Source organism: Apiospora aurea (genome assembly GCF_038362705.1).
Source record: "Apiospora aurea strain CBS 24483 chromosome Unknown utg000004l_segment0_segment0, whole genome shotgun sequence".
In the NCBI taxonomy this organism is placed as follows: Eukaryota; Fungi; Ascomycota; class Sordariomycetes; order Amphisphaeriales; family Apiosporaceae; genus Apiospora; species Apiospora aurea.
In genome coordinates, this window is record NW_027117391.1 from 272,201 (window position 1) to 294,148 (window position 21,948).

Below are 21,948 nucleotides of genomic sequence, written 5' to 3' on the forward strand. Positions count from 1 at the left end.
GTCGAAGCGGAATCATGCGGGAAACACGAAAGTTATAGACGATAAAAAAAGCATACGTCGCGAAGACAGGCTACCTTCCAAATCATGGGTGGTGCACATTTCCCAGTGAGCCCCAATAAGACACACGAAATCGACGCGAAGAATATTTACTCCATACAGAAAAAGCAGGCTGGCAGGATGATTGATTGATCGTCACTCGGAAAACATCAACACCTGCGGGGAAAGAGTCGGAAAACAAGGCCAGTAGGCTCCATGGTCAGTGCAGCGTGGATGCCAGAGCCAAGAAGCAACGGCCGATCTGCCATCTGAACGGACATCAAGCGGAGAACCATCTGACGGGCTGCAGCGTTGGGATGGCGAGGCGATTGAACTATCGCTGAATGAGAGACGGTAGACGGTGCCAGGGTGCCTGGAATAAACCCGATTGGTGGCGACGATGGAAGAAAAAGAAAAGAGGAACCAATTACTGCACGATTCCAATCAATAATTAATGGCAATGGCGGTCACCAAGGTTGGATCAAGATGGGAATAAGATGGGAATCCTGAGCAAAGCAAGTGCCTAAGGGAAGGGGATTTTGAGGAATCAGGCATCAGGTGCGGGAGGATTGCCGAGGCATGTCGCATACTGCAAGGTTCTACGTCGTAGTGTGTGGTAGTACAGGATAGAATTTGCCACCGGATTCCTCAAGCTATAAGTAAACGTCGTCGGTCTTTGATGGTCTAGATTTGCTGTTTTGCCACCCCATTCCCGTTGTGTAGTACCATGGCCTGATGGCATTCCTAAAACTGTCCATCTGCCATGTGCTGGGCCATCCTATGTATTTCCCCAAATGCCCCTACCTCCGCACTTGAGTATGAGTAGGAAGTACTCAGCCGTCCCCCCAACGTACAGGTGCAGCCACCACAGGTGCAGCCACCTTCTTCTTTCGATTTCGAGGCGATTGGTTCTTCCCAATTGTTTTGGGCCATGTATTGGAACGGGCAAGACATGCATATGCACTGCTGGCGAAAGTTCTCGGATAACCCCATCAAGCCGATTCGGGTCACTGGGTGACAAGACACGCTTCGCAACGAATTCCCGTCAATGAATGCTTCGACCGTTTTGTGAATCGCTTTCACCCCTCAGCTGGCGCCAGAGAGTACAGGGGGACACGGCCTAGGCCCTGAGTAAGTTAAATCTGAAAGTTGCCGTTGGCCTCCGCCTCCGCCGGCGACTACATGTACCTAAGGTACCTACCTAAACTGCCGGTCGCTACATACCTTACCGTGCTGGTAGGTAGGTATGGGTATGTACCAAGGGCTTCCCCCTCGGAAGCCCCGCCATATATTATCATCTTAAGCAGGCAGGCGCTTGGATGCTTGCCACTTGCTGCTGCTGCCCAATATGATCGATCTTGATCTTGCCATCAAAGTATGCCACCTGAACTCCATTCCACTCAAGGCAGCAATCCCATCCCGACTTCCTGCATTGTCAGCGATTGCGCCGGATCCAACCACACCATCCAGCAACCGGCTTTTTCCCGCCCTTTGTTTCTTCCTCGAACCCCGTTTCGCTCCAAAGTGCTGAAGTGCCATGAGTCCCAACACTGAAATCGCGCGGGAGAGGGAGACATTCCTTTACTCATTTCGCCTGTAAGCATGTCCACTGACCTTTGTCTGCTGTTGTTCCCGTCAGCCTCCATGAGCACCTCGCAAACCTGCCTGAGGATTTCGACTGACGTTTTAGCCATGTCCTTCTAGGTTCGATAGCGCTCGTGCCACCTCTCAAGCTGCGACTGGGGATGGTGATACCGGCGCACCACTTCAGCTGTCTTGGCCCCCGGATCCCGTCTTGACGGCCTTCGCGCAACTGACCCTCTTGAAGTTGAACGCTACGCGCTGTTTGATATCCCTCTTCGACCAGGACCACCAGTACACTGTCGCCCAGGCCGATCCTTCGTGCGCACACACTACCCTCGCGCAACAGAAGGAACCGTGGCTCAGTGAAGATATCGTGCCCAGACACCTGAGCGTATGCGACTCCATCCTTCGGAGGCCCAACTACTGCAGCCCCGATGTGGGCGACGCCCCTCCCCAGACTCTCCCGGTCCTGGTGATTCCTGACCTGAGACACGAAGCTCCTCACTGCTTCCGCCCCAATATCCGGGACGCCTTTTATAAGCGTTTCTACGCCGGCGTCCCCATCAGATCTCCTGGCGGTATAGACATTGGTGTCCTTTGCGTATACGATGAGCAGCCGCGACCAAATCTGGATGGCGCGCATCTCCAAATTCTACAGGAAATGTCCAGGACCATCATGGGCCGCTTGTCCACTCTGGCTCTTAGGGACGGATCAGAGCGTTCCGAGCGCATGCTGCGAGGAATCGGGACATTCTTACGACAGAAAACGGCGCCGTATGGACTGAGGTCAGCCCGGCCAGATAGCGATTCCGCTATAGTTGGTGTTAACACGGGCGAAGAAGAAGAAGGCACCGTTGCCACACCAGCAAATGATAGCCACGAGTTATACAATGGTACCGGAAAGCAGGATGTTGAGCAACCGCCAGAGCGACCGGCGCTTGAGCCCCTCCAGTTGAGTACTGCAGATGCGTCAATACTGCCAACGCTACTAACTGACTTACAGGAAGTCTACGGGTACTACAACCGATGGGAGGCCCAAAACAGCCCCAGCCGATCAACAACATACTGTCTCCGGCACGACCACCGCGTCATTCGGGGGCGAGCTGATTCAAAGGGAGATTGAGACGATATTCGACGCGGCGGCCGATACCATTCGAGACTCGATAGGAGCGGATGGCGTCTACTTCCTTGACGCCACAGTTAGCTCATATGGCAATCTCAGTGATGCCGTTAAACCAGCTGATCGGCCACCGCCTGGCGACAGCCAAGCACCGCAACCAACGCTTGATCACCAGGATGAAGGAGAACAGGCTTGCCATATCATCGGCGATTCTCTATCCACCACGGACGACTATTGGGGGCCTTGTCAGAGCTTGCCTCCACTGTCAGTACCCGAATCATTGCTTCAGAGGCTTTTAGGTCACTACCCCCAGGGGACCATCTTCAACTACGGTCGCACTGGTGCATCAATACATCCGAATTCGGCCTTGGATCTTGATCTCAGCCATTCCTACGCAAGGAACCTGTCGGAGGAGCCCAACATTCCCTCCATCCTCACTCAACCGAAAGTTCGCCAAGAGGCCAGAAGGAAGGACTCCGACGCCATACATCAGCTGCTTCCCGAGGCACGGTGCGTAGCGTTCATACCCGTCTGGAGTTCCCGACTTGAACGCTGGTACGCTGGTAGCCTGGTTTGGACACGAGATGCGACCAGAGCCTTCACGACGGATAGCGAGCTGACGTACCTCCAAACGTTCGGGGCTACTATTATGACGGAAGTCGCGCGCATCAACACCCTGGCTGCCGAGCGAGCCAAATACGACCTTTTAGGTTCGGTCAGCCATGAACTACGATCACCGCTTCATGGCATCATCGCTTCCGCCGAGCTTCTCCACGACACGGATCTAAACCCTTCTCAGGGTGATGTTCTTCGATCTATTGAATCGTGCGGTCGAACCCTTCTGGATGTTCTGGACCATTTACTCGATTTTACGAAGATCAACCGCTTGAACAAAGGCCACCAAGAGCATTCGACAAGTGTCGAGACCTTGGAAGGGCTGCGCACAGAGAGACATCAGAACTTCAAATCCCAGATGGCGACTCTGACCAGCAACATTCAACTCGATGCGTTGGTGGAGGAAACGGTCGAGAGTGTCTTTACCGGCTACAACTTCCACGACACATCGGTTCCGCAGCTGCTTGCACAAGAAGATCAGCAATACCGTCCGACTGCGTCCCGGAACAACAGCAATGCCAATGGGCCTTGGGGAAGCGCCTTGCATCGTGTCCCTACCATGGCCATGTGCATCTACCTGGATGTACATGCGGGTATTACCTGGCACTGTCGTACACAGCCCGGTGCGCTGCGTCGTGTCATCATGAATCTAGTCGGCAATTCTCTCAAATTCACCAAGGAAGGATGGGTCCACGTTCGGCTGCAGCAAGAGCCGGTGGGTCAGTATCTCATTCTGACAGTTTCGGACACGGGCCCCGGTATCACTACCGAGTTCCTACAGAACCACCTGTTCGCACCTTTCTCCCAAGAAGACCACCTGACCCCGGGCGCGGGCCTGGGCCTCAGCCTTGTCCACGACGTCGTGGAAGCTTTCGATGGAACCATTCGTATTGATAGTCAACCAGGCCATGGTACAGTCGCAACGGTAACGCTTCCATGCTACCCGCAAGCCGGTGATTCAGGCCAGGATACTTTATTCGGCCAGAACCTCTTGGCCCTCAAGGGTCTCAGGGTTTCTGTGGTAGGACTCAGCAGCGATCTCCAATGTACGGGGCTGCCTGGGCAGACTCCTTTCTGTGAACAGACTATGATGGAGCAGCTCTGTGTCGAGTGGCTGGGCGTTGACCTTATCCCTCCCGACACACCGGAGGTTCGACCGGACTTGCTACTCTGCACCGAATTAACACTCAATCAGGTCGTGCGCAGTGGTGTATATGCCTCGCTGCCGCCTATTGTGGTAATCTGCCGTAGTGCAGTCGCTGCTCATACATTGTCCAACTCGCACGAAGCTCAAGGCTTGGGTGGGGTTCTGGAGTGCATAACACAACCGTGAGTCCCAAGGAATGATCATATATGGACGGATTGACTCTAACTTGCGATGCAGCGCCGGTCCGCGAAAAGTAGCGAGGGCAATGGTTCTCGCCATGGAGCGAAACAATGATTTAGCGGGTCAACAAATTCCGACCGAGCCGCCGGGCATGGCAACAATGCGGTCTCGCCCATCCTCTCAGGTTGCCATCGAACGACTTACCGAGGGGATTCCCCACGACACGAACGTTGAGGGCGAAACCTCCATGCCCTCTACTGACTCCTCGTATTTCAATTTGTCGTCTCCACTGGCAATGCGACCGCGCGTATGCAGGAATCCCTCCTATGCGACACCCTCGCCGTCACCAGGCATACCGCCGCCGGCCGGAGGTAGTAATGTCTCGCTCGCCAACGTCAAGGAACGAACTAAGTACCTACTTGTTGATGATAATAAGCTTAACCTCAAGGCAAGTAACGTCGTACGCCATTCTACACGGAAGTCATGGCTGACTCACTACCTGCAGATTCTGATCGCTCTAATGAAGAAGCTGAAGCGAGACTGGAAGACGGCCGAAAACGGCCTCGAGGCTGTGAATACCTATGCCGAGGAGCCAGAAGCCTACGCTGGTGTACTGATGGACCTGTCCATGCCCGTCATGGACGGCTTCGAGGCTACTCGACGCATCCGCGAGCTTGAGAAGGCGCAGAGCTTGGCACCCACGACTATCATTGCCCTGACGGGGCTTGCGTCTAGGAGCGCGCAGGAGGAGGCGTTTGCGAGCGGCGTAGACGTCTTCATGACGAAGCCTGCCCGACTTAAGGAGTTGGCCGAGGTGGTGGCCAAGAACGACTAAACTGGTGACTCGGCTTGACAATCAGGGATACACGCAACGGGAGGAATTTGATCTCCGTCCGCTCTGGTATACGCAGCTCGACTACGTGGATGTGAAAAGGCGAGTTTGACCACATCAAACAGTGGTCACCTTCAGTGACTTCGGCGATTGGTCTTTGCCACTACTAACATGTGTTACGACTTCACTAATGCTCCATGGGGAGAACATGGGTGGATATCACGTCGTCGGAGTCATGAGGCGTGTGTGGATTCAACTAACTACTTGACGGACCTGGACCAAGAGAGTATCTGCCCCGAACCGGATAATGTTCATTCATATCCACCACTCTACGTGGCTTGACCAGCAAGAGGCGAAATGCTGCGGCAGCACCAAGTAACTAAACCATGGTCCTTAGTTTTATCGGAGGTCTCGGAAGGAACCCCTCTAGGATCAAGTCAACGTATCAGGCTATGACGCATTCTCGGCTCAAGGGATGGCTGGCGTATGCACAACCAATGCATGGAGCGCCCCGGTTGCCATTCGCACCATTATTCATTATTGGCATGGTGCCTGTTGCGGTAAGGCGCTCGCGTAGCTGAAGAAGAGCATTTACAAGCGGCCTTCAAAGATAGAAAGCTAGCTATCAGGTTGTAAGATGTCGGCATGTTGTGTGTATATGATTAATCAGAGACATTATGAATAATAAATCTCAAGCCTAAGCAATTTAGGCATCTACTGGAGCAGACGGACCCCATCCTCGTTGCTCACGCCTTCCCGCCCGGCGGCAGCCCCGTGCTACCCGCCGCATACCGCAGAACCCAGCTCTCCGACTCCCAAACGTCCCAATCCCTCTCGAACACCCCTGAGTCCGCATTCAACCGCAAGGCCGTGACCCGCCAGACGTACTCGCCCGCGGGCACAAACGCGCGGTTCCGGTCGCGGCCGTCCCAGGCCTGGTACCCGCTCCCGTCCCACGGGTTGTTGGACCCGCTCGCGTAGACGCCTCCGGGCAGTACGGTCTCATGCGTGCCTTTGTCCACCAGGTCGATAGTGAGGTTCCGCGTCTGCGTCACGAGCGAGAGGGCGAGGCCCGGCGCGAGGCCGTCGGCGGGGAAGGTGCAGGGCGGGTTCGCGGTGGCGTTGTTGTTGCTGTTGTTGTAGAGGCACTCGAAGACGCGGCCCGCTGGTAGAGGGTCGCCCGAGGTTTGGTTGGTGGTGGCGTCGTAGGCGGCGAGGTAGGTCTGGCCGCGGTCGCGGTTGATCATGGGGAGGGAGGCGAGGGCGCCGCCGAAGGCGGTGTAGGGGAGGCTGAGGGTTGTTGTTGATGCGTTGGAGTCGGCGCTTGAGGAGGCGTCGATGGTGACGTAGCCGCCAAAGTAGGAGATGCGTTTCGCGGCTTCGGGCAGGGCGGGCTCGGACGCGACGGAGACGGAGACGGTGGCGAATTGACCCGGTCCGAGAGTTAGAGAGGAGGGCACGATCTCGAGCTCGGCGTAGATGGGCTGGGCGTCTCCCGTCGCGAGGGTGTAGGTCGTGTTCATGACGTATCCGGACGCGGCACCCCGGTGGCCGAGTTTATAGGAAAGCGTCTCGGAGGAGCCGGTGTTGGTGAGGGTGAAGGCCAGGTGCGAGGGGCGGTGCGCCGTGTCGTTGAAGTTGAGGGCCGTCGTGTTGGTCAGGGTCACCGTATGCACCGCGGCCCAGGCGTCGACGAAGCCGGCGCCCTGCGCGATGACGGGAGCCAGAAAGTCGCGGTTCTCGCCGCTGTAGTCGGAGCGCTGGCGCGTGTTGAACCCGATGGGCCGCGCCGTCAGGGCCATGGCGGCTTGGATCCGCGCGCCGTCCCAGGCCGGGTGCGTCTGTCGCACGAGGGCGGCGATGCCGGCGACCAGCGGGGTCGACATGCTGGTGCCGCCGATAACCCCCCAGCCGCCGAGGTAGGACGGGAAGGTGCTGAGGATGTTGTGGCCCGGCGTGAGCAGGGCCGGGCGGCTGCGGCCGTCGAGGCTGGGGCCCCAGGAGGAGTAGTAGGTCAGCTGGCCGCCGGCTTCGGTGTTGTGGATGCTACTGAGCGAAACGCGGCCGGCGGCGGCGTCGGAGGGGAGGGTCACGGTGACGGTTGCGTTCTTGCCGTCGCCTTGGCTCAGCGCGGTCATCATGGAGAGGCCGGCGGCGCGGGAGATGGAGATGATGCCCCGGGTGGTCTCGGCGTCGGCGTCGGTGAACCAGGGGCAGGGCTTAGGGGAGGTGTCGGGGGTGGCGAACATGTAGCGCATCACGTAGGTGAAGTTGTACCGAGGGGACGCCGTGAGGGAGACGCCGTCTTGGTCGACCCAGCACCGGCTTCGCTCGACCAACAAGATGGTGTTGGAGGGGTCCGCGGGGGTGCCATGTCGTCGGCGACTTGGTTGCAGCTGCCCTCGGCCGTTTCGTTCTTTTTCGGGGACCAGACCGTCAAGCTGGTCGAGGGGAAGCCGACTCTGGACCCAGGTGTGAAGGAAAGGGACGATGTCTTGCCCCCGTACGTCACGGTTCCTTGCCACTGTATGCAGGGGGTGATGGTGTTATACGTCGCCCCGACAGCCATGACGTCCAGAGCCATGCCGGCGCCGGACCCGGTAAACGGCCCCGTCCCGCTCGGGCTGTTGCCGTTGGAGAGCGACACAAAGGTCCCGTTCCGCGCCAGGCGCGTGGCTACCACGACCCAGGGCTCCTCCGGAAACGCATTGTCGCCGCCGTATGAGCAGGTGATGACATCGACCCCGCGCTCCCCCGCCTGCAAGAACGCCGCGATCAGGTCGTCCGTCTGCGCGGCGTCGGCCCCCGCAGGGCTGGATGCGGTACAGCTCGTACGTCGCATCGTACGCCGCGCCGTTGACGCCGTGGCCCACGGATCTGGCATCGGCTGTCCCCTTGGCGCCCACGATGCCGAGCACGTGCGTGCCGTGGTACGAGCAGTTGTCGCCCACGACGGGGCCGCCCGAAATGATGTCCTTGGCGTAGCCGACGGTGGTGCCGCTGAGGCCGGGCACGCTGGTGTCGAAGCTCGAGTCCACGACGGCGATGCGTATGTTTTTGCCGGTGATGCCCTCGGCGTGGAGGCGGTCGATGCCGGTTTCGGCGTGGGTGGAGAGGGTGTCTGCCGGGGCCGAGTCGCGGGCGACGACCACGTTCGGGGTATGGGATGATGGGACATGTTGTTGACGGCCTACATGTGAATCTACTACGCCGGGTAGCCCGAGGTTGGCGCTTCCGTCGAGCGAGGGTATATTCCTCTGGGCCTTGTGCTGTCGGACCGGCCAGGCCTTTCCCACGGCGGCGAGGTTCTTGATGGCCTGGAGGGCAGCTTGCCGCTCGACGCTGCTGTCGCATTCGAGATTGAACGACGAGCCGGTGAAGTGCGGGGAGTTGAACTGGTTCCTGGGTGTCGCCTTGCAAGACGCGCCGAGCTCGGACAGGGCGGAGGCTACATCGTTCAGCAGGTCGGCACGGGACTGAGTACATATAGGTCAGCTTGGAGACAGGGTCAACGTGGTCACACGAATGGCAGGCGAACCTGGACTGTAGTAGAGGGATCCGACTCTACGATGAAGGCGTCCCGGTAAGTAGGGCCATCCGCTGCTGCGGTAGAGGACCAGAGGCCCGCGAGGAGAAGTGGAAGGTGTCTGAGTGACGGCATCTTGAACGAGTGATGATACCGGCAAGACTCAGGAAGCGACAGTCAGGGCGTGGTTCCTCTGCGGTGGGCGGAGTGGGATATTGCCAATGCCTATATAGGCGAATGGCGTCGAGTGCATGAATCATGTTCCAGCAGGGGGGTTGACAGCCGTTTCCATGGGTCTGGTTGTCCGCGGGTGCCTTGGGCAAGGGGCCAAGATTTAAGGGCATGCGGTACATGCCACACAAATGGATCGGTCGTCCCATGTACCCTAGAGCAATCACTCGAACTCTGACAGATTGATCGTTCATTACCGGCAATCCGGGTCACTGCGGAGGTGGGGCGGAAGTAGCCGACAGGACCATCATCCAGAAGCGGGCCAAGCAGGGTATCGTGTGCAAGATCGCATTCATCCTTAGACTTGGGTCGAAGATGCTATCCTTACACGACCTGGTTCTTGTGTCCCTACGTGGGTAGGTAAAGGGCATGAAAACACACAGAAGGCCTGGGCGATAGGATCATCCTTTTCTCATTCTCTTTTTTGATCATCACCCGGTTCCTCCATTGGACACATGTCAGTTCGGCCGTTCCGCCTCCCCCTTATTTTCTGATGCATTGCTGGCAATTAGAATAGACTTTCCGCCAACAGGGATTCTTTATACGGCCACTCTGTTAGAGCGGGTTGATAGGGGAAATAGTGGAGTGATGAAATGACATGGAAGGGCTTGGCCGAGGATGATCCCGTATTTGGGAAAACTATAATTCGACCTCGATCCCGGGGATGATCGCCAGGAGGGTTCGCCAGTACACCATTGCATCTGTCGTCCACACCCTCGGCTCAACCGGGATGGGCTTGTGCACGACAGGCGTGCGTGCCAAAACCCCGGGTTAGCTGACCTCGAGGTTCATCAGACCACCCATCATTTTGCGGGCGACACTGGACTCAAATGAGCGGCAGCGGCAAGTTCCGCTGCCGGAGCTCGCGCCTTATGCCGGTCAGGGGTATTACCTGCATCGGACCCCGATGCTACCAATCCGCCGGCGCAGATGAACCAAAGCCGCCCTTGGGGCCCTAGGATGGCAAGGAAGACCGCGCCGCTGAGTCCTTCCCCAGAGTCGGAGAAGGCCCTGTTAGAAGCAGGAGCTTGACTTGGCCGTCCATCCAACCGCCTACCTTGGTGGTCGGTCTTCGACCATGCCTTGGCCAAGCGTGTAATGTGGCCCAACATGTTCATCGAGCGAGCGAGCGAGGTCCGGATTATGCGACCAAGGCCCGCCGGCAGGCAGCAGACCAACCGCCCTGAACCAAAGTGGAAGATCAACCCCAACATCCAGCCGGCGCGTGGGGGTCGTCGCGTGGGGGTCGTCGCGGGCGAAGCGATAGGCATCCGGGAGCATGCCGCTCAGCATGCAGCCCATGTTGACGCAGATGCCGGTGGAGATGCAGAGTAAGGCGCATCACGCATCTTGAGCTGTACCCGGTTGGCGTGCATGGTGATTTAGCTGTGGCCGTGGAAGAACCGGCTAATATTCAGCAGTGGCTTGGATAATATGGATGGACTGCTGTTATGTTGTGGTGGGGGTTCCCGATGTTGCAATTGCACTCTGCATAAGCTGATGAACCCGATAACGGTTACAGTCAGCGTTGGGAATCCCAGAAACCTCATCCCGGGATCTGAACTCGGCGTCTGTGCTGACTGAAACAAGGCAATGCCAGAGGTATCCCACTCCAAGGATCAGCAGCCGGATGCAACGCAACCGTAATCCTGTACCACGGAGGCTCTGTAGCCGCTTATCGGTGTAACTTGGATAAGTATGTAACATACGTATCTGTCCCAATCCGGTGTGGCTGTTACCGAAAATACCCTTATTGCCGTATTGGGCGTAAAGGGGTATTTCGACCCGTCGCGCCGGTTCCTAATGCGTCGTAATATAGCGAGTGTTGGCTCCGACAAGGAACGCCAAGGACGACTCGGCTCAGGTTGGCTGTTGTCGTCTCGACTTGATGAAATCTTCCATGAGTAATTACAACATATATCGGAATGCATCGCCTGGTCTTGGGCTTCGTAGCTCACCACCGTGTTTCAATAGTGGCGACCCCGGATTAGGAGACTGGTATACAGCAACCTTCCATTCTTTCTTTCGTATCGGCGCGCCCGTCATTCTGGTTGGCCCATCGACCCCTGCAGGATTGCGCAGTACGCGGTCGCACGTGGCCCCTCCTAAACAGCCATGGCATTGCAACGATTCGTCGGCGACCTGTTGCGCTCCCTCCGCCTCCATGCCTTCGTCTTCGTCTTCCGCATCCTCCTCCGCTGGCGAACCGCCGCCCACATCCGGCGCGACAGCGCCGTCCTGCCCCTCGCGGAAGCCGGGGTCCGCCAGAAGCGCGTCCAGGTCCCCTCGCGCGACCCCGGTCGCACCATCCTCGCCCATCTCTACCTGCCGCTGAGGCCCGATGAAGACGGTCGCCCGCTCCCCGTCCTCGTCAACTGGCACGGCAGCGGCTTCGTATTCCCCCTCCACGGCACCGACGCCTACTTCTGCACCCGCATGGCCCGCGACTGCGGGCTAGCCGTCCTCGACGCCGACTACCGCAAGGCGCCCGAGCACCCCTGCCCGGCCGCCATCGACGACGCCGAGGACGCGCTGCGCTGGGTCGCCTCTTCCGCCTCCTCCTCCCCCAGCAACTTCAACCTGGACTCCAGCCGCGTCGCCGTGTCAGGCTTCAGCGCCGGCGGCCACATCGCCGCCGCCGCCGCGTCGCATCTCCGAAAGAAGCTGGAGAAGGATCTGGACATCGCGATGCTCCTATCCATCTACGGCTCCGCCGACCTCGCGACCGACGCGACCGCCAAAAAGCCCCCTCCCCCTCGTTGCGCGCGCACGCGCCGTGGATCCTCCGCATGTTCGCCGACGCCTACGCGCCTGACCCGGCTTCGCGGACGGATCCGGCCGTGTCGCCGGGGTTCGCGGACGCGGAGGCGTATCCACAGACGACGGCGTTTTTGACTTGCGAGGGGGATAACCTAAGGTGGGAGATCGAGGCGCTGGTTGCGCGATTGCGGGAGGTGGAGGGCGGGCCGGAAGGGAATGAAGGAGATGGAGGAAAGAAGAGGGAGGTTCATTACAAGATGCTCGAGGGGGTGTGTCATGCGTTCGATAAGGGGATCAAGGAGGACGGCGGGGGTTCTCTCCCGTGGACGCGGCGCGAGGAGGCTTATGCTTGGGCGGCGGAGCTGCTCAAGGATGCGCTGCATCCGAAGCAGTGGGATGGTGCACGCATTGCCAGGTGAGAGTTCAAGACTTCGAAAAGTAATGCCAAATCGCATTGGGCGGGTGGCAGCGGGCAGTCTCTTGGAATGCGAATGCCCTGGAGCTTCTAGACCCCATGTCAAGATAAGAAGTGAAAGCATCATAGAAGCATCTCGGAATACACCAATTCTGGGAGGATTAGGGAAAGAAAAAAAAACATGCGCTGGAGCTCTCCAGTCTTCTGGCACGCCATCCCATCACATCCTCACTCAACCAATGCTCTGCCACGTCGCGGGGTAAGGGAATGGGCCACTGCCACTGAAGTTGGCTTGCTAATGCTCATCCCATGAGAATAAGCAAGTGAAGATATCAGGATACGTAGGTACACTCAACAATAAATTGCAACTGAGGGTATCGTGTGTAGGTTATGCAATGCTACTGAAGTTTAGACAAGATGAAGAAGTAAACACTGGGATCCAACCCAATCCAAAACAAATGTGACCGCCCAAACGCCCGTTGCCCATAGAACCACCAACTCCTCGCATTCCGTATGACAGAAACTCCGAACCCAAACCCCAGAAAGATGCTAAGTAGATCCAAAAACCAGCCAAGTTTTATATGTGCAGCGGAAGCGAATGAGGAAGAGGAAGCCGGAAAGCAGAGGGGAAACGATCAAGGGTTACCCTGATGAAAGGTAGCGTGCCACCTCCCTGGGTGTCGCAAATGACTGGGTTCCCATGAAAGTCATCAATATACGCCTTCGTCTCCGCCCTGCCCTTGTCGTCGCTCAGCTTCTTGAGCAGCCAATCCCGCGGCACCGGCAGCACGACCGGCTTCCCGTCATTCGGGTTCGCATCGCTCTGCGTCTTGGACCGCTCGGTGGCTTTCACCGACTTGCCCCCGCTCGGCTTCGTCCCGAGGGCGCCCGCGGGCGCGCCCTGCATGCAGGGCACGCTGAACCCCGTCGCCACGCCCGTCCCGTCCGTGGTCCGCAGCGAGACGGCGCCGTCGCACCCGCGGATCAGCGACACGTCCCCGTACGACTTGCCGTCGGCGTCGTAGCCGAGCTCGAGCCAGGTGCCGAGCGAGGTGTCGTCCCCTTTCGTGCGCGCGACGTGGACCTCGTGCGTGCCGCGCTGGACGCGGCCCTGGAACTTGGCCGGCAGCGACACGAAGACGGTCTCGCCGGCGGGTACAGCGGCCACCTCGATGTACGGCATCGTGTCGCAGCCGTTGGAGTAGACGAAGTAGCTGCGGGGCTGCTTGTCGGCGTTCTCGAGGGCGAGGCCGAGGCCGCCCTGGTCGGCGTCGCCCGCCGTCTTGCGCGGCACGAGGGCCGCGCACTGGGCCGGAGTCAGGACGCCGGTGTAGGACGTGCCGGCTTGCCGGTTGCTCAGGGGATGATGGTCGGGGGTCGGGGCTGCGACGGCCACGGCCGCGAAGGCGAGAGGTGCGAGGATGTGCGAGAAGAGCATCGTGGCATAGACGATATGATGTCGAGATGAATAGAAGTAAGAAGACGCGGAAACCCGAGGCAATGGCCAATAGAAAGGAGGAGAGGGAAGTGTGGGAAATGGAACTTTGGATGTCGGCCTCTTGAAAAAGGAGTGTTAAGACTCCCGTGTGGAAGTCGGGACGGTGAAGATGGTCTGAACAAGACTCAAGGCGCAACTCACTCGAGGGATCGGCGTCGACATTATATAGAACCTTCTGTGCTGTGATGAAGCCGTTCCTTTACTACGCCCCCATGAGATAGATGTCGCCCGTTGTTTCATGGCCGCATGGCGTCCAACATCCGTCGTGCCCCTCCACGCGTGGGCGGGAAGGAGCCGCCAAGCACGGATTCTTAACTGTAACTGAGAATCCTTTCGCCGCCCTCCTGAGAGTTGCTTGGCAATTTCGGCTACAAGCCTAGATGCTCCGGTGGTGTGGGCAGGTTGTAGTAGTTGGGCGTGCGTAGAGAAGGCAGTAGGCATCGCCCCCCCTTCCCTTAATCCTTTCAATGAAGGGGGCCAACATCGGCGCCGCATGGCAAAATGTCAGGGGCTGCGGCTTCTTTCTGTGAAAGAAGAAGGTAGGCTGCCTCAAATCTGTATGCGGCCGTACTGCATTGGTCACCTAGAGGTATAGTAAGTAATAGACAATAAGCACGATGCTATTCGAGCAAGTCACTGCCTCTGTGGAACCATTAGCAAGTTATGTCAGAAGTGATATACGCGGATAAAACCGTTGTGCCTTGCAGCCGATACCTGGTCCTACCTAGATGCAGCTGCCGCTCGTGCAGCACAAAAGGCACGCGAGGGTCGCAGATTGATAGCAGGCCATCTAACGGGTTGACAGCATGCGGATGCGCATTCAGGCGAACAGAAAGGGTCCATATCCTGGTTCGGAATCCAGGCCCCAAAGTCAAGATGGCCCTTCCGAGATTCGTGGAGCTCTTGATGTACGTAAGCTTACTACGAGGCTCGCGCCCTTCCCACCAGAACCGGATCCTACAGACATATTGAAAAGGCTGCTGCTGCTGCTGCTGCCGATGGACTGTTTCAGATCCTGTACAATCTCCGACTTGTCAATTAAGGCGATGGAAAAACTCAATGTAACAAGTGTCGCCTGAATCCAGGGACCGAAGGTTGGTCGTGTCGTTCTGCGTTTACCGCGGTAGATACAATATCATGTTGGTGGTCTTTCAACATGCAACAACACAAGATTGGAAGTTGGAAGGTGGTGTGAAAGAATTGGAGGGTCGGGTCTCTGGTTAATGTATGGTTCCCGCTGGAAACCAGGAACCAACCCAACTTCAGTGGACGTCTGGTGCTATTTCTGGCCCCTTAGCAATGGCCGCCCCTCCAAAGCCCCAACCGGAGACGATCAGCCCCGCAGTCTCCTCGAGAATGATCAATCCGATCTGCTGATTGTGACCTCGCGAGGCACAGTCAGCTCGTGGCCACGTGTTGTGTTCCAATGCTCGGGTTTTGCTGTGCCTTGTCTGGGATTCTATGTCAATTCGGTATATCCCCTAGGCGCGTTGCGCGATGGTTGACTGTCCAAATAGATATAGCATTATCTACCCCTGGACGATCGCCACCGATTGACTTCTCTGGTCACACTCTCTTGCTCCTTCGCCTTCTTCTCCCATCCATCATCTAACCTTAACGAGCTCCGAGATACGTCATAGAACCATATGGCCTTTGGGATCCTACGGAACGCTTCCCGTGTTTTTCATTCGTCGGTTGGATTGGGATAATTCCTCTCTCGGATATCTCGTAGCTCGTCATGTTCATCCGGTTCCCATGAAGTAGGTATGCAGGCTCAGTAGGTGTGACATATAACATTCGTGGGATGCCATGCGCATCTACTCCTGACAAGCCACGCGTCGCAGATCTACCCTGAGAAATTCTCTTCAGCAGTCAGTCGTTGGCTGCTGTCAATCTGCGCCCATTGTTCGTTACATCCGGCAAGCCACGAGTCACAGACATAGGAAGGAAGCCGGCTTCCGGTCATGATAATGTGAGCATGCACATGTAGTAAGCGCAGCCAGTAACACGCACGAGTGGCTGGCGTCAAAGGAGCAGTCCGCAATTAGATATTATTCACAAGCCAGACCCAATACCCAATGTGAAACAGAGAACACCAAATCTGAAGCTGCGAACGATGGCACCACCATGTACACACCACCGCTCTAACACAATCCCAGAGACGCAAGGAAATTCGTGATTTATACTCATACAAGAAAACAAGGAGCCATATCTACCGACTTATTCATGTAGAATTCTCGACGATTGCGCCAGCTTCTCCAGGGTTTCTTCGGCGATGTCGGCGAGAACTAATTTCAACTCCTGTCCCTCTAAACAAGAAGTCGGCGAGAAACAGAGCGTAAGCGATACTCAGCGATATTTAGCGATACTCAAGTTGGGCAACGAGGAAAAACGTGTCGACGGTGCGCAGCTCGCCAAGCAAATCCTTCGCACCTCACTAGAAGTAGGATCGCATAGCCTCCTGGTAGCCCGGTCCGCCCTTGATGTCGCGCTCAAAGTCCATGACCACACCGAGGTAGTTGCGGATCTGCCGCATGCCGAGCGGCTCGCCCTTCTGGCGCGCGACCCGGTGCGCCGTGATGACCGTGTTCTTGATCTGCCGGCCGTTCAGGCTGTAGCGGCCGAGCTCGTTGTAGTCCTCGTCTGTGAACTCGGCCACCCGGTTGGCGGGCTCGCTGACGGGCGGAACTTCACAATCGCCATCCTCGAGGGTGGTGGCCGTGTTGGCCGCCGTGCCGTTGTTGCGCACGCGCTCGATGAACATCTTGAACACGGCCTTGCGAGCTTTGTTGTCCAGCTCGTCGTAGCGCAGCGGGATGTGCATGCGCGACAGGAAAGCCTCATCAAATGACTGTATGTAAGCAATATATGGTTAGTCATCTTACTGCATACAGCACAATGTTCGTTAGATAGATAAGCTTACCTCAACTCGGTTTGTAGTCAAGAACAGGATCCCCTGGAAATACTCCAGCTGGCGCAGGAAGATGCTGACGAGGGCGTTGCGGTGGATATCCGCCATGTTGCGCTTCTCGAGAAACACATCGGCCTCGTCCAGCAGCAGGATCGCGCCCCAGGCGTGGCAGATGTCGAGCGTCTTCTGCAGCTCCGCCTCGAGGTATCGGCTGTCGGTGCCCAGATCTCCAGCGGACACGTTGTACAGCGGGCAGCGCAGCAGCTCGCTGATGCCCTCGGCCGTCAGCGTCTTGCCCGTGCCGGGAGGGCCGTGCAGGACCGCGACGAGGCCCTTGCCTTTGCCTTGGATCACGTCGTCGATGCTCTCGGTGGGGTGGTACTTGTGGGACTCGACGAGGGCCTATGTAAGGTTTTCGCAAACCGGGATTAGTAAGAGTAACTTATAACACACCGCAGATGGATACGATGCTTGCTATTTTGGGAAAGCAACTTACCTGCACAATCTCCTTCTTGTTGGGCTCCCGGACCAGGGAGTCGTACGCATACTCGTTCCAAACAATATCCTTGATGCCTGAAACGGTGAACTCGAGCCAAAGCTTCTCGCCGAACGCGAAGCCGAGGACGACAGGGGAGGCCATGAGATACTCCTCGTCGCTGAATTCAGGAACCTTGCTGGTGGTAGCGGAAGTGGCGGCGTCTTTGCCCTTGGTATCCTTCTTGGTGTCATCATCCTTGGGATCCTGACTCTCGACCTTGTCCAGCTGCTCCTTAGGCACGAAGCTGTCGATATCGTCCACAGGAATCGTATGTCCCTCGAGCTTGCCCGCCTTGTTCTTGATGTAGATGGTGACCATCTTGACTGACTCCTCGCCGCTCACATGATTGCCGCCGCCACCAAGCGCCGGCTGCAGCGCGCCACTCGCAAAGCCAGCCTCGTGGTGATCACCGCCATCACTATCTTTATCCTCCTCATCTTCCTCATCAGAGTCTCCAAGGATGTCGATGTCCTCGACCTTGGGCCGGACGATGGAGATGGGGTAGTTGGGGTTGTTGCGGCGGTGGATGGCCGGGTCGACCATGATGCGGCTGTTGACCTCGACGCGGATTACCGACTTCTTCTTCTTGTAGTAGGCGAGACCCTGGTGGCACTTGTAGTGGACGCCGCCCAGGCTCACAAACTTCTTACCGCGCTCGATCAGGTTGCGGCGCACCGCGGCCTCGTCCTTATGGTAGGCCAGCGGATAGCAGGCCAGGCTGTCGATGCGGCGCGAGCCCTGGAAGTGCGGGACCTCTTCGGCCATGACGCCGAAGCCAAAGTCCTTGCCGTCGTACTCGAAGTACTGGGTGAGTAATGTCGGTTAGCATATATAAGTATGCAAGAGCAAGACGAGACCAAGAAAAGTCTCGAGGTTGAAGGGAATGAGTATGTTAGGTTATGAGGTATGCTTACCTTGCCTTCGACATAGTACGTCTCGCCCTTGAGCATACTGTAATGCTTCTCAGCAATCTCCGCCTTGAAGACGCGATGCTCCTCGGGGCTTCCGTAGGTGGTGGTGAACACAAGCGTGTTCGGCTTCCACAAGGCCCAGAGCAGGTCGAAAGTAATGAGGCCATTATCGAGAAGAGGGTACAGGCTAAGAGGTTTGGTTGTTAGTTACATCATGTCATCCTACACACGGGTTGCTCCTCATGAGATCTCTCATGGTAATGAAACAGGGACTAGGTTCTGAGTTGAACTCACTTCTTCTTAACCTGGGCGTAATCCTTGTCCAGATACTTGATGAGGACTTTCAGGTGGCGGCGCTTATCATCCACCCAAGTCTGCTGCTTCTTGCGCTCCTTCTTGGTCTTGGCCTCGACAAACACGTTCTTGAGCTTTCGAAGGTGCTCGCGAAGATCCTCCAAGTACCTAGATGGGTTTGGGTTAGCCAAATATGTATCTCAAGATATTCGCCCACAGGCGGTAGCTGACTTAGGGAAGGAGGGAAAACTTACAGAAACAGCATGTTCGGATCCAGCTTCGGCGTCTCCTCCACGAGGCTGACCCCCTTAACGGTCCCAATAACCTCTTGCAGGCACTCCCGCAGCTTCTTGCTCTTGATGTCGACCACGGTTGCCTTGAACTTGTTCTCCCAGTCGAAGGTGCGGCGCACGTTGAACAGATACTCGTTGTAGTGCGCGTCCGACGCGTGCTTGGCCGTGTCCTGCAGCTTGTAGTTGTGGATCTGCGAGTCCCAGACCTGGTCGACGCGCTTGCACTCCAGCTTCTGGGCCTTTTTGCCCTTGGTGTTGTTATTGATGTTGGACGAAGCGGCGCCGGTGCGCTTGTTGTTGGAGCGGCCGAGACCACGACCGCCAACACCGCCGATGACTATGTCGTCCTCATCATCATCATCAAGGTGTTTGGTTCTGGTGCCCTTAAGACCAGCTGCGCGCGATCCTCCGCCGGAAGCAAGGCCGCGGCCAGCTCCTCTAGCGCCGCCGCGACCGGCAGTGTCGCTACCAGTAAGGCCTCCGACGGCGTTCTGTTGACCGAGACCGGCAGCCAGACCCATAGCATTGATGTTGTTGCCCAGCAGACCCTGGTTCAGCAAGCCCGCATTGGCAGCCAGAAGGTTACACAGACCGCTGGCATTACCCATGCCTCCAAGACCGGAAGGTGTGATGATGCGCAGAAGCTGATCAAGCTGCTGCTGCTGCTTAAGCTGCACCTGGACAAACTGTTTGAGCTCCTGTGAGATCTGAGACAGCACCAAGTCCTGGGGAGGGGAGGCGCCCTCCACCTCATCATACTCATCAGCCTCGTCGAGATCCGAATCATCAGCCTTTTCTTCGTCATTATCAGAATCGCTGTCTTCGCCGTCAACCTTGGCGCGGGTCTTGAGCTGCTTCTTGGACTTGATGGTCGTCGACTTGGGGGAGGATTTGTCCTTTCGCCGCTGCTTCTTTACCTTCGTAATCAACTTCTTCAGTTCATTGGACTTCCGTAAAACCTCCATATCAGGCTCCGAGTCTGACGAGTCGTCTTCAGAATCGGAGTCGGAATCGTCAGTATCATCGTCAGAGGTTGACTCCGCGGTGTGCTCGACAGCCTCGCTATCGCTGCTGGAAGAGTCATCATCTCGAGATACGGTGACCTTCTTCTTGTCAGCCTTGGCCTTCGCCTTGTTCGACTTCTTGGTCTTCTTCTTCTTGCAGTCGTCGAGTCCCTGCTTCTTTCCCTCGTCGGTGGGGTTGCCGGTCTTGACACCACCTCCCACACCACCCACCTTACCGGCCTCACCGGCCGGGGCAGCAGGCTTCATATCCGCGGTGAAGGTCTCTTCGACCATGGTGTCACTCAAAGGCATGGTGCCTTTGGGGCTCTCAGTAGCAGAGCCGGGGGTGGCTGAGGTGTCCATATCCCCCACAGCCGTTGCAGTGTGTAGGTGACGGACGCTTCCCTGCGTCGTTGCTCAGTTATGTATCACTAACGAGCTCGGGAGCAAACTGTTTGGAATAACGTTAGCCAATCACAGCTCAGTGGCGCTCTGGTATGCCAGAACATAAAGAGAATGTCGTCAGATGTTTTACCTTTGGTAAGCCTGTTGCTGGTGTGGCCCAATCTTACTGTGCTGGTAACGCCGCCTGTTCGGTGAGTGGTCAGCATCAGTGTGTGACTTTGGCAGCCTCTGGTCTGGTGATGAGGGTTCTTACCTATCCTCGGCTCTTACCCGTGTCAGACAACTTTGCGTATTGGCCCAGAGGCCAGTGAGTGACAATCGGCAGAGGATCTCGTCGGATCTACGATGTCGGGTCGCTAATCGAAGTCCGAACGGAAGATGACAACAGATAAGCCAAGCGGCCCGCTTTGTAGCTGTAGAATGCGTGCAAATGAACAGGTTCTCTTGGCAAAAGCCCACTGTTGATGGGTGGACAGGCGGAAGAGAGAAAAGGCAAGTTTGTGGGAAAAAAGAAAAATCGGAATTTTCCAAGAGGTGTTTATAACCTACCCGGCGGAGAAGTTGCTGGGCGGGCTGCGTTCAATGAAGGCAGCTCCGCTTAGTCTACCGAGAAGGTGACTAAGTACCAGTACACGCGAGGCGGATGAGGTCGGCGATGTAGGCAAGGCGGTTGCAGGAGAGTCCGGGATGGCCTATCGTGCGATTCTCAACCATCCTCGATAAGGGGCCGGATATTGGATAGGTATCAGGCAGTCAAGTTAAACAAGGGGGTGTGGTATCTCGCCCCGGGCATCACGAGACAATGGAGGAGGCAGGCTCAGTGGTGATCAAGAAGGATTGGCCGAGGGGTAAACAAGACGGGTATGAATCAAGTGTATCATCTACAAAGTCCCAGCGGGTTGGTTGAGGGGGCTACATGCTTGAACAAACCAAGCGAGACAGGCAGACAAAGGTGAAAGAGCATCTGACCGCTTCTCACCATCTATGTAGAGAAGAGAGAGCCTGGTGCAGTAAGCCGCAGCGGGTTTTGTACGTGATGACAATCTGCATGCACAGAGCTGCGACTTGACGGGCGCCAAAAACGATCTACGGGGAGTACAGAGTACGTCTGTCTGTCCCGTCTGCGAGAACCGGGGACCGGGGTCTGCACTCAGCCCTGAGAGATGGGTTTACCCGCATGACCAACTTGTTTCTCTCCCGCTGGGGAGTGCGTTGGAAATGTGACTTGACTAGTGTGGTACTCAAGTGCAGGTTAGTTTATGACCGTTGGGTGAGCTGGCCAAAAAGCGTTTAAGAAAATGCACATGGAAGTTTTAGGCTGAATATGCCTGTCTTTCTCAGAAGAAGTGGTAAGACAAAGAGTAAGATGCTGTTATCCATCTGCGGAGTGCGGTAGAACAAGGCAACCCATGACAGACAGCCTTGTAGGCAGCCGCTGCTGCCCATGCTTGGGGGGCCGGCAGATGAAAATGCGGACGAAGATGAAAAATGAGGACTTTTTGCATCAGATAAGCGGCTCGGCAGCAGCATGGCCAGCTCACCTCTTTCATTCTCGCCATCAAAGGTCGGCTCCTCAAGAAAGACTGGGCATTCGTGAACCAATTCGGACAGGGTACGTGTCTCCATCAAGAGGAGGATTGATTCGTTG

General features: G+C 56.9%; 6 protein-coding genes across 6 annotated transcripts; 2 read left to right on the top strand and 4 right to left on the bottom strand.

Annotated features, from left to right (window-relative positions):
- Nucleotides 1-1,573: 1,573 nt before the first annotated feature.
- On the top strand, nt 1,574-5,517 carry PG986_004923 (Hsp90-like protein; the record flags this gene model as incomplete). The annotated part of the gene is made up of 5 exons (XM_066841145.1): nt 1,574-1,632; nt 1,741-2,571; nt 2,624-4,684; nt 4,740-5,142; nt 5,188-5,517. The coding sequence occupies 5 exons, from the start codon at nt 1,574-1,576 to the stop codon at nt 5,515-5,517; spliced, it is 3,684 nt and encodes a 1,227-aa protein (XP_066701007.1).
- A 743-nt stretch (nt 5,518-6,260) lies between these two features.
- Nucleotides 6,261-9,175, bottom strand: PG986_004924 (subtilisin-like serine protease PR1C; the record flags this gene model as incomplete). Its single annotated transcript, XM_066841146.1, has 4 exons — nt 6,261-7,955; nt 7,976-8,327; nt 8,350-8,990; nt 9,053-9,175. The coding sequence occupies 4 exons, from the start codon at nt 9,173-9,175 to the stop codon at nt 6,261-6,263; spliced, it is 2,811 nt and encodes a 936-aa protein (XP_066701008.1).
- Nucleotides 9,176-10,074: 899 nt separating this feature from the next.
- Nucleotides 10,075-10,573, bottom strand: PG986_004925 (uncharacterized protein; the record flags this gene model as incomplete). Its single annotated transcript, XM_066841147.1, has 2 exons — nt 10,075-10,282; nt 10,329-10,573. The coding sequence occupies 2 exons, from the start codon at nt 10,571-10,573 to the stop codon at nt 10,075-10,077; spliced, it is 453 nt and encodes a 150-aa protein (XP_066701009.1).
- An 813-nt stretch (nt 10,574-11,386) lies between these two features.
- PG986_004926 (Alpha/Beta hydrolase protein) lies at nt 11,387-12,450 on the top strand (the record flags this gene model as incomplete). The annotated part of the gene is made up of 2 exons (XM_066841148.1): nt 11,387-11,978; nt 12,017-12,450. The coding sequence occupies 2 exons, from the start codon at nt 11,387-11,389 to the stop codon at nt 12,448-12,450; spliced, it is 1,026 nt and encodes a 341-aa protein (XP_066701010.1).
- A 573-nt stretch (nt 12,451-13,023) lies between these two features.
- PG986_004927 (uncharacterized protein) lies at nt 13,024-13,884 on the bottom strand (the record flags this gene model as incomplete). The annotated part of the gene is made up of 1 exon (XM_066841149.1): nt 13,024-13,884. One exon carries the CDS (start codon nt 13,882-13,884, stop codon nt 13,024-13,026), a length of 861 nt encoding a protein of 286 aa, XP_066701011.1.
- A 2,497-nt stretch (nt 13,885-16,381) lies between these two features.
- Nucleotides 16,382-20,189, bottom strand: PG986_004928 (uncharacterized protein; the record flags this gene model as incomplete). Its single annotated transcript, XM_066841150.1, has 6 exons — nt 16,382-16,795; nt 16,868-17,257; nt 17,352-18,197; nt 18,308-18,491; nt 18,599-18,766; nt 18,853-20,189. 6 exons carry the CDS (start codon nt 20,187-20,189, stop codon nt 16,382-16,384), a joined length of 3,339 nt encoding a protein of 1,112 aa, XP_066701012.1.
- Between the last annotated feature and the right edge of the window lie 1,759 nt (nt 20,190-21,948).